At 26.2% G+C, this 12,077-nt stretch overlaps 1 protein-coding gene across 12 annotated transcripts in view; it reads left to right on the top strand.

Moving 5' to 3' along the window:
- Positions 1-12,077, top strand: part of LOC107452250 (histone-lysine N-methyltransferase 2C) — a 164,250-nt gene that overhangs the window by 34,985 nt on the left and 117,188 nt on the right. For all 12 annotated transcript variants that reach the window (XM_071187064.2, XM_087150867.1, XM_043052938.3 and 9 more), the window contains 8 exons: positions 500-578; positions 1,608-1,650; positions 4,141-4,229; positions 5,119-5,229; positions 6,499-6,603; positions 7,948-8,052; positions 8,538-8,719; positions 11,148-11,312. In XM_071187064.2, the coding sequence (XP_071043165.2) occupies positions 500-578; positions 1,608-1,650; positions 4,141-4,229; positions 5,119-5,229; positions 6,499-6,603; positions 7,948-8,052; positions 8,538-8,719; positions 11,148-11,312 (879 nt within the window). The remainder of the gene's footprint in view (positions 1-499; positions 579-1,607; positions 1,651-4,140; positions 4,230-5,118; positions 5,230-6,498; positions 6,604-7,947; positions 8,053-8,537; positions 8,720-11,147; positions 11,313-12,077) is intronic.

The following is a 12,077-nucleotide window of genomic DNA, read 5'->3' as shown; positions in this document are numbered from 1 at the left end:
ATATTATTATTTATTATAAAAATTTTTATTTATTATTTGTACAATAATTAACTACACATGTTGATAGATATTTTATGCTTTAAATTATAGTTATATTAATTTAAAATAAGTTCATTTCACTGGAAAAAAGAGAATAATCACAAATTTTCCGATCAATAATGTTTTAAACTACTAAAATGATATATTATTACATTATCATTCAATTATGGAATAATAATTTTGTTAATTTTTTTGTAATTATTTATATTCATAGTATATATTTCAATTTTGTATCAAAAATGTGTTTTTGTCCTCTCCTCATGGAAAATATAGGTTTTTGCCACTTTTTGCCAATTTGCTTGGCAAAAACCTGTTTTTGCCAAGACGGTTTTTACCGGTATTTACCATGGTTTTTTCCACTTGCGGCAAAATCTTGCCAACCCTGTTTTGTATTCATTAAAGATTAATTTGTTTAAAATAAATATTTGTTTGCTCAGCTTTTTTTGTTGTATTATTTTAGGTATATTCATGATGAATGTGATAGAAGAATTGGAATAAATCCTATGGATTATGTATGCCCAATATGTATGACTTCTGGGGTATGTTAAATCTGAATTTTTTGTCAGTTTTGCTGTAGTTAATCTGAATATTGCATCAGTTTTGCTGTAATTAATCTGAATATTGCTATTTCCCAAAATGCATTTTACATAAGGCTTTTTCTCTTTTCTTTACTATCTTTTTCATTAAACTTTATATATTTTCAAAAAAAAAATATTTTTTTTTTGACCTTAGACATGACATCGTTTATAAAATCTTAATTATGTTGCATAAAAAGCTTCATTAATCTTTTTATATTATTTCTTTTTTCTAAATCTCTTTCTTAATTTATTATTCTAAATAAAACTCTTCTTCACACACTTTAATATTCACATCCTGTCTTTTAATCTACTTATAGCTGCAAGTTATGCAATAATTAGCATTTTAAAGTTTTTGCCGTTACTACCTCATGAGAAAGACTTTTTCCCTCGACCTATTTAATAGACCAATTATAATTATTAAGATTTCCCTTATCCCCTAAAACAAAACATTTTACAGATTTACTTGGCAAGATTTTCCCTATTTTATTGAGGAGCACTACGATTTTGTATTACATTTGGTGATTGTTCTCTTTCTTACGATTATTAAATAAATTTTGTACCCACTTTCCCTGCCTAAGACAAGACCTCTTTTTATCCTTCCTCTCGGCAGCAGCTTTAGATATATATTTCTCCATTTTATGGCATAATGATTTTTTTCTTGTTTTGATTTGAAAATGCAATCATTAACATAGACTATTTAATTTTTCTTTGAGAAATGTTGCAAGTTTTTACGAAACAAATTTTTCTCGTTTAATCTACAAAATGGCATGTGTAATAATGGAGAATAAGGGAATAATGATTGTATTTTGATAACTATAATCTCCGTTTATGACATATTGTGCTATATAATATATTTAAATTCTTTTTTTGACTGAAATTTATTTTTATTTAATCTTGCTTCATAAGTTATGACATATTTTAGAATAAAATATTATTATGATTACTTTATTGCCATACAATAATTTAAATCTAGTATTATTTTTACTTTAGAATCAAATTACTGATGACACATATGTAGAGCATCATATAAAAGGTAAGTAAATATTATTTTTCGTGTATTTGTTGACTTAAATTTAGTATTTCTTAATATCTGACTTAATTCTTTTTTATTTTCATTTTATTGCCTGTATTTATTATCAAATTTTTTTTTTAAAAAATTGTTTACAAATGAGAGAGTATAAAATTAATAGTTTTTATGTAATTATTGCATTCATTATTTGTAATTTTAATAAATGATGAGACAATAATAATCATAAGATGATTTTATGGAGGAGTAAGTTGACTTAGTAAGGATTTTGTTCAGCTGAATTCTCGTTGGTAAAACTGTAATGATAAGAGTACTTGTTTACAACATTCTAATAATCAAAATTGTTTTAGTGTTTGTTCCAATTATTATAAATATTTTGTGTTGTTTGAAGTGGATGGCAATGAAAAAAAAAGTCATAATTATATAAAATTTATTTTAATTGTTATCTGTAACTAATATTTTTTCTTCAAATAATTTTGTTTTAACAGCTGTAATATGTTTTTTTTCTTCTAAATATGTTAATGTGTTATTTATACGAAATTTCTAAATTCAGGAGTAACCAGTAAAATCTGAAATTGTCAGGAATCTTATTTTTTATGAAATAAAATAGGGCGAAGGAATTGTATTTAAATAATGAGTTTTTTTTTCTCTCCCAAGTCAAAGCAGAATTTTGCAATAAACCTGCGAAATAACTATTATGAAAACTGAAAGAAGTAGGCAATATGATTCACAGTTATTAATTTTTACATCTGTTGCAATTATTTCTTTCACAAAATACAAAACAAAAACTTTTTTTAGCAATTGCTTGCTTTAAATTAATTCACAGTTAACATTATAACCCTAGCAAAAATATTACCATGACCCTAATTGGCATCAAAATGAGGATGGATCCTATAAGAACATGTACCTAGGGGACCAATATTGGGTTATCTAGATCAGTGATTCTCAACCTTTTTTTTGGTGCGGCACACTTTTAACGATTTCGAAATTTGACGGCACACAATAAAAAAAATAATTTTGAATGTGAAATAAAATAATAAGTACAACAAAAGCACATTTATTAAGGGATTAATTATTTCTTTCGACCAATTTTTTATTAGTTAGTAACAGTTATTTTTTTGCTAGTTATTAATTGTTAGCCTTTTTTCTATAGTTATTAACTATTACCTTTTTTTTAACAATAACTGTTATTTTTTTATGATTTCTTGGTAACTAGTTTTTTTGCTAATTATTATTTGTTAGCTTAATTTTTGTTAGTCATCTTTCGTTAATTTGTTTTTTATATATTTGTTTTGTTAGTTATCCTTTGTTAATTTGTTTATTAATTGCATAGCTTACTTTAATGATTAGCTCTCAAAACCTTTTTTAAAATTGTGTGTATATACAATTTAAACAATTCCATGTTATTTTAAGATTGTCAGAGACAAGACAATCGCCGACAAAGATGTCCACGCTGTTAAAGCGTAGAAAAATTACAAAAAGTATATATATATATATATATATATATATATATATATATATATATATATATATATATATATATATATATATATATACACACTTTAATTTAAACTTTACTCATAATAAAAAAAGCATTATAATTTTTATCGTATCATTTCTAATATTTGGCGGCACATTTTAAGAATTTTGCGGCACACAAAAGTGCCGCGGCACAGTGGTTGAGAATCACTGATCTAGATTTTTAAAATTAGTTCTAGAATGGCATATATTGGCTGAATAATGAATATAAAATATCGCAGGAATCTGGCAATTCTATATGGAGCCGATATTTGTTGTAAAGTGGCTGTAAAATATAGGATGAATTGGTCAATTCTATATAAGGCTAATATCTAGAAAAAAACTGCCCTTTGAACCTTTATTGAGCTAAGATTAATGAATATTGGACCAATGAGGGCCCAAGTTATTTTGCTGTTAAACAGGGGTCTATCCAGGCCGAATTTACTAACGTTTAGCGGTACCTTCACAAATTCAACTTTAGGAAAAGCGGTAGTTTCACAAATTCAATTTTAGGAAAAACGGTAGTTTCACCAAATACTTTCTCTTAAAATTTTATTTTTGTATCCCTTAAGAAACGATAAATCCATATTTTTGTGTTGATATTTTAATATAATTTTTAATTTTTCACTAATTATGTCTAAATTTTCACAAAATAGGTACCTCTCAGAAAAACCTAGACAGACCCCTGTTAAAGTATATTGATAAATAATTGCTGTGTCTGAACACAGAGTGACACGGAACTTTATTGTGGAGAAAGCTAAAGTATACTAAGGACTATAGAATTGAAAAAAAAAAAAAAAGAATGATTATTATTATTGAAATTAATTGGACAGGAAAATTAAATTGATTGCTTAAATTTGCCAGGCAATAGGGAACTGTGTATCGTTTTCTTTTAGCAATATTTTGTATTTGTTCTCTTTTAGTTTTATTAAAATTTTCTTTGTTCCTTAAATTTAAAGATTTTTTTTTCTTTTGAAGATTCTTTTCAAGGCAGTTCTAGAGATTCTTTTCTATCTGGAAACGAAGAGTCTCAGTCATCCGAAGAATCCGATTGTGTCAATGATACTGTAAGAAACCTAATTTTTTTTCAGTAACTTCATAATTTTTATTGAATTATATTTTGAGCTAAAGTTTCATGACTATTGACAACAAATCATTGATTTCTCTTGAAATAAATGATGTCCTCTCAATTATTTTGGCCAAAACTCTTTATTTTTATAAATTTATAATTTTCTTATCAAAGAGAAATAAGAAAAATTCTTTCACATTTTATTTTAATTAGCTGATGTAATTTTTAATCATCTTATTTACTTAATTAGTAGTTTTTAGTAGTAGTGATATGTAGTTTTTAATCATCTTAGTTACTTAATTATAATTTTTATTAAATTATCTTTTGAGCTTAAGCTATATGATTATTGACAACAAAGCATTAATTTCTCTTGAAATAAATGATGTTCTCTCAACTGTTTTTACCGAAACTCTTACTTTTATAAATTTATATATTTTTTTACTTATGAGAAATAGATAAAACTCTTTCACAGTTTATTTTAGTTAGCTGGTGTAGTTTTTAATCATCCTATTTATATGTATGTTATTAGTTGTTATATGTAGTTTTTAATAATCTTATTTATATGTATGTTATTAGTTATATGTAGTTTTTAATCATCCTATTTATATGTATGTTACTAGTTGTTTCATGTAGTTTTTAATCATCTTAGTTACTAAAGTAAAATTTTTATTAAATTATCTTTCGTGCTAAAGTTTTATGATTATTATCAACAAAGCATCAATTTCTCTTGGAAATAAATGTCTTCTCAACTATTTTTGCCAAATTTCGTATTTTTCTAAATTTATATTCTTTCTTACTAAAGAGAAATCGACAAAATTCTTTCAAATTTTAATTTAGTTATCTGATGTAATTTTTAATCATCTTATGATTTCTTGTTCTGTTTAAAGGTTGCAAGTAATAAAATTCCAAGTAGAAGAACCAGTTCAGAACTAAGGCAAAAGAAACCTCCCAAGCCAAGATTAAAATCGCTGCAAGGACAAGAAGTTCTTTTCCCCATGGTAATCATATTACAGTTAATTCTGGTAGAAAGGCCACACCATTGTACACTCCCATATCTGCAAAAAAACATTGCTGAAATTTTTGATTATTATTGCATAGGCCAAACCGTCATGCTGGCTTCAGTTTAAATTTTTAGCCACGATGGTTTTTAGCCCCTGTTAGGTACAGTCCAACTATTACAGTATATCACTCATTTCAAAAAATTTGATTTCTATTGATCACTAAAGTAATGTATTAATATTTTAATGAATTAGATTATTAAAATTAATTTTTGCTACCATAGGTTTGTCACTCCACAGGGAGAGAAAAGGGAAAACATGGAAAATACAGGGAATTCAAAAATCAGCTAAAATAACAGAGAAAATGCAGGGACCTTTGTATTTTTCCTGACCAAAAACCAGGGAATTTTATTTCTTATTTTTGTCTCTTAAAAAACCCAGACCTCTCAAATTGCAATCTATGGGATATTTAAAGATGATGGTTCAGCTATATTATATTATTACCGGGAAATAGTGAGTTTGGATATTGTTCGTCAAATGTTATTTGATTAAAAATACTAAAAATATTGGACTAAATATATAAATGATTAAACTAAATGTAAAAAAAGAGTGATATGAAACTTAAAGATTATGTCTTTTCATTAGCTATGTGTAAAATTATTTGCTGTTTAATAAACTTATTTTAATTTTGTCCATTTGAACACAAGTACTTTTAAAACATATTAAATATATGATTTGTGTTCTTAAACAATGCAGAGAGTCTTGTTTTATCAAGAGTCATTTGGAAAAATAGATTTATATTTTATTTATTTTTATTTTATTTATTATTTTTTCTATGTTTCCTGGTGTAATAATTTTTTTCTTCATTTGATATTTAACTGACGAATTGGGTCTTCACTTTTACAAATTTAGAAGGGTGCTGAACTGAACAAAAACAATTATGATTTCACGATTAGCTTATAATAATAATATAATATTTTTAACCATTTTAGTTTAAAAATATTGGTGACTTTAATTTATATTGTTTTTGAATAAGATAGAGCATTATTAATACATTTTAACAGAACTTTGATTTTTAAATAACGGTCTATTAAAAATTCACTTATACTTTTTGATGCATCTTTGTGCACGGAAATAGAAAGAGTGATGTTATTTTTACAGTTTACCTTGAGTTTTATGATAATTTTCAGTAAATGTTTGCATTTTATAATACAATTGCAGCTTTTTGGAAGATTAATCACTCTGTGTGTCTTTTTTCTTCTTTTGCAGTCACAATTGTTTTCACAGAAAGAGTATAAAATTGATGATGACGATCCAACCGAGGATAACAGAATGGTTATCGCTGCTGCCACAGATGAATTTGTTCTGTGCCAGGTATCTTAACATTGCCTTTTGTACTTTTCATGGAACAAAATAATATAAGCAACTGTGTATAATATTTTGCAAAATGTTTATTTCGATATGTTCCATAAATTAGTAATAATAAAGCAACTATAGCTTTGGTTATACAGTAGGGAACCGATTATCCGGAACGATTGGAAACATCGCTATTCCGGATAACTGATTTTTCCGGTTTTCTGAATCGCTACAAAAAGCCGTTTTTTTATTGTTAAACCCAACTAAAAAAAAAAAAATTATAATTGGAAATAATCCTAAAAAGAAGAAAAAACGATGAAGTAATACACTAATGATTATTTCCAAAATGATGGTTAGGTAAACATCTTTCAAAAAAGAAAGAAAAATCTTAAAATCTTATGAGGAAAAATTTTTTTTAAAAAAAAATGGCGGGAAAATTTAGCGAATTTCGTTCCGGTTTTTCGGTTTTCTGATTTCCGGATAATGGGTTCTGTACTGTATCTTATTATTATTATTTATTTTGCGTTGCCATTTTATAGTAGTAATTTTGTTTATTTCAAACTAAAAATCATAAAGTTACTAATGAATTAATCTTAATTATTTTCCTTCTGTCATTCCATTTTCTTTTTCTCAATTTTCTTGTTTTTTTTTTAATAGTTTTTGCAAAATGTTTGCTTTTTGCACAATCTTAATAGTTTTTTCAAAATAAATAGTTTTTCAAAAACATTTATGTGACTTTGTCTCTTAACGATCCCTTCAATGGATACTAAACATTAAAATAGTTTATTCAAAGTTGTTTAAAAATCAACTCTTGATATTTACTAAACTAATCAGCCATTTAATTTTTAAAAATATTTTGAAATTAGTAAATCAGTTAGTGATTTAAATGTTTAGAAACATTAATATTTAATTTTCAATAATAGATAAGTCGCAACAAATCTTCTGAAAAGTTAATTCTGTCTCATTAAAATGTCCTATTTTTTTTAACCTTACTGTACGGAGCAAATAAATGCATGGTTTAATTTTTTAGTTAATCAATCAATTTGCAAAACAAGTTGAAATTTAAAAAATAAATAAAGCTAGGCTTTAATTGCATTCAAAATGGAATTTTTAAGTTAAGAAATTATTCACCATCATATAAAGAATTTTTTAATTACATAAACTTATTTTTCTGTAAATAGTTTTTTTTTATTAAAGAATTTGATTTTTTTAAAAATATTTTTTTTTTAAAACAAATTAATATTGTTAATATTGCTTGGTTTTATTAATTAAAATCACAAATTAGTTTGCCCAATTACTTTTGTTTCTTTACTGATTTTTTTGGTTATTTTTTTAATCTCACCTTTAATGCATCATTTTCAGGATTTATGTGTAATGTGCGGTAGCTTCGGCAAAGGGGAAGAAGGCAAATTGGTTGCATGTGCTCAGTGTGGCCAATGTTATCACTCCTACTGTGCTAGTATAAAGGTATGATAATATTTTTTTTTTTATATAATTCTTTCTCTTATTTATCTTTTATCTTCATTACTTATGTATGTTTCCTATTAGTGTAAAAATTTTTTGAAACACATTTTTTAAATGTTCTGTCTAGATTTTTTTTAAAAATTTTGATCGTACAGTATCCACCTCTTTGCCCATGTAAATCACATTTGTCTGAATCACATTTGATTTTATATTGTGGATGATTTTATAAGCTAACGTGCCTACACTTAACAAGTATTCAAAGATTTATTTTCAAACAACTTTACAGTATAAATGTGGTAATTAATTTATTTTAATAGTTTTCATTTAACTTCAATAACTTATCCATTACTTTCGAATAGTCTATAAATGTGAATTTAATGTGTGGCAGGCACATTACTATTTTTTAGCATCTTGTGAACTTTTTCTGCACTAATTGCATTATTTTACCTAAAAGTATCGAAATTGCATTAATAACTTTAACATTTCAGGTGACTTTGGTTGTGTTGAAAAAGGGTTGGCGTTGTTTGGACTGCACTGTTTGTGAAGGATGTGGCCAACCTCACGATGAAGGCCGCCTTTTGCTGTGTGATGAATGTGACATTAGTTTTCATATTTATTGCTTAGATCCCCCTTTACAAGAAGTTCCTCAGGGTAACTGGAAGTGCAAATGGTAATTAACAATTGTGTTAACTCTGTTTTAACTTATTTATCCTTGGAAGCTTGGGAACAACTCAAATGAGTAGGGTTCACGCCAGTACGACGACATTTGTCGCCAGATTTTTTAAAAAATGTCGTTGAAATAGTAAGCCCCATGGCAGAATTGCGCCAACATGGCAACATTGTCGTAGAATTTTATAAGAGTTCTTGCGAAAAGAAAGAAATTTGGAAAAATCTTTTGGAAAGTAAAAATTTTGGTTTGCTTTTCTGCAAAAATTTACCTGTAAAATTTGAAATGCTTACTTAGATAATCTCTTTTTAAAGCTCTCAATTTATGCGGTTCTCGTAAATCCATTTTGATTATATTTTTGGCAATTATTGCTTTTGATTTCCACATAGTTTTTAAAACCCTATATTTTTTTTGTAGAATATTATTTATTTCAGCAATCAAATCTTGAAACGAAACATGCATTTGAGTAACCCCTTTCTGAAGAGACTGATTCGCGTGGTTTCATTGTTTATCTGTTTTTTTGTGATTACTGCCACAGATTTCATGATATGTAATTATTTATTTAACGTGATGATGATTTGCTAAATGCGATAACGGAAATAATTAGTGCCCCCCCTCCATAACAAAAAGTGAGAATTTTCCCCCATAATATTTAGAATCAAAAAAATATTACATATCCAATTAAAAAAAAATTGGTTTTTGTGAACACAGCGTTTTTGTTACCTTAAACTAGTGACATACATATTTGTTATTATTGAAAATATCTTACAGAAAGATAACAGTGCTAGAAGTTTTGTCGCAGAAGGCCCGAAAAATACTGCTACAGGGATCATACGCATGGGTGACAAATTTGTTGCCTTAAATTATGTTTGGAATTAACTAAATAGTACCAAAAAGTAGTTTTTGCAGTGTATTCCATGTTTTAAAAAAATTTGTTAATTTTTTTGTTCAATTCATTGGTGTTGAATTCTAATGTGTTTCATCGTAATGAATTTAACTAATAGTGTCTGGCACAAAAATGCTAAATTATCTCGTCAAATTTACATTTTGTGCTATGTTTTGCATTCATGTACTGACAGCGTAATATTTCACCAATAAAAGAATAATTTTTGCTCCTTTAGAATTGACTTAATTTAAAATTTTATGATTTTAGATAATTTATCTTTAATGCAATATTTTGTTCGTTCTTACTTTTACTGTTTTCCTTACTTATTTATTTACTTGGTCCCAGCTTTTTAATCTCTATGTTGAATCTATTAATTTAGCTTTTTTTCACTTAATTTCATACTATCTTGGGATAAATAACCTAATTTTTTTACGTGTTTTAGATGGCAATTAATAATTTTTGTTGTGTAGCATAACGTGAATTATGTTATTGTTAAATTCAATTTTTTTTCTCTCAATTTCGTCTACCGCATTAAGTTTTTTGTCCACTAAATGACTACCTATATCGTCCTATTGGACCACTAACTTTTCATTGCTGGTGTGAATCCTACAAATTAGTGTTGTTATTCGTACTGAATGTCATTAACTTATATTTTAACATCAATTATGCAAATAGTTTGTCACATATTTGTGTAAATAAGCAAATTTTTATTCATCTGAGCACAGATTCAAGCTTGTTTCAGTAAATTTTATTTTTCTGTTCAATGATGAAGTTCTCTTAGTTGAGTAAACAAAACTAGAATAAAGTTTGGATAGAAGATATTGCAGTCAATTTAAATTTATTATAGTGTTTGACTGAAATTCCCTGCAATATTTTGAATACTGCTTAAGAATTAGTTATATTATTTTATAATGTCTACTGTTGTCATCTATGTCAGTGTCAGACTTAGTCTATAGCACTTTTAAATCATCATGCCTGCAGTTTACTTAATTCTGATTCTTGTGCGAATATACTATGTGTAATTTGACTCAACATAATTTCAAGCAGTATGCATAACTTTTTTAAAAAGTGCTTAAAGGTGCTTATTTTTGATTTATATTCTTTATAAGCCCTTAAAGGTGGTTATGATTTTTACAATTATATTAAAAAATATGATTTTTACAATTTTTTCTGCATTATTTATCAGAAATATGTAAAGTTTTATGTAAAATCTTTGAAACACTTTTTGTTGATTTTATGCTTATAAATTAAGAACTTTATACAATAGAAAGAAAATTTTTTTATTACTGTACATATCTTAATTATAATTTTTTTTGGAAAGTGATTAAAAATATTTGAGTGCTTAAAAAGACCTTAAAAGGTGCTTATTTTTTGTTGAAATATTTAGCTATGCACACTATTAAATACTTTTTTGAAATTTTATTTAAAGAAATTAATGTCACGGTATTGTTATGCAATTGAATGCTCATTTTTTTCTGATTAGAATTATGATTCATGCTAAAGTGTAATAATTTTTATTTATTTATTATTATTTTTTTTTTGTAGGTGCGTTGTGTGTACTAAATGTGGTTCCAAGTCACCTGGACTTAACTGCGATTGGCAACTAAATTATACTCTCTGTGGTCCATGTGCTAGCTTCAGAATATGCTGCTGGTGCCATCAGTATTATGAAGAGAACGATTTGATTGTTCAATGTGGCAGATGTGAAAGGTATCATTTCACCGAGTATTTTCAATTTCATTTTTTTTTAAAGGGCTGAAATTTAAAAATTAGACGAGTGCATTTCTAAACAGAGACTACATTTGTAAACTACTGCTATTTTTATAACAACAGATTATATTAAAACTGACAGGTAATAAGGCATTTTTCTTACATTTTTCAAAACATTATATAAAAAACATTAAAATAAAACTTAAAATGCTAAAGACTAAAGTCGACTGCTGGCACTTAGGGATATTGGAATGTGGCTACCTAGGTGATAGTTCACTAATTGTGTTGTTGTTGTAAGTTCTGCTAACTTAACTAGAGTTCCTGTGCCCAGTTTTCCTTCTAGAGTCTTTCGTATTTAAACTACAAGTTTCTATTTTACACAATCGAATTATATTTTTAAAGTCTAATTTTATTGATAGGGTAGGAATTATTTAGTGATATAATTGAAAAGGAATGTATGTAAACTGTTATTTGATGATAAAAACAAAATAATAAATAAACTAAATGTGGATAAAAGTGGCATGAAACTTTCAAATTATAATTTTCCTTAAGCTATATTTCAATTAAAACGCTCTTTGATGTTTATGTTTCTATTATTTATCTACTTTTAAATTTATTTAAATGCAAGTACTTTTAAAACTTAATAAATACATAGATAGTCTATTTAAATAATGCAATTTAATTACAACGACTATGATTCTATAAGTACTATGATTTTATTTATTCAGTGACTAAATTGTCATTAAATATTTTTCCTATAATGTT

Source organism: Parasteatoda tepidariorum, chromosome 9 (assembly GCF_982258835.1).
Source record: "Parasteatoda tepidariorum strain Cologne lab strain chromosome 9, Ptep-v5.0, whole genome shotgun sequence".
NCBI lineage: Eukaryota > Metazoa > Arthropoda > Arachnida > Araneae > Theridiidae > Parasteatoda > Parasteatoda tepidariorum.
Note: the sequence above shows the minus strand (reverse complement) of the source record. Positions and strands in the feature narration are given on the sequence as shown.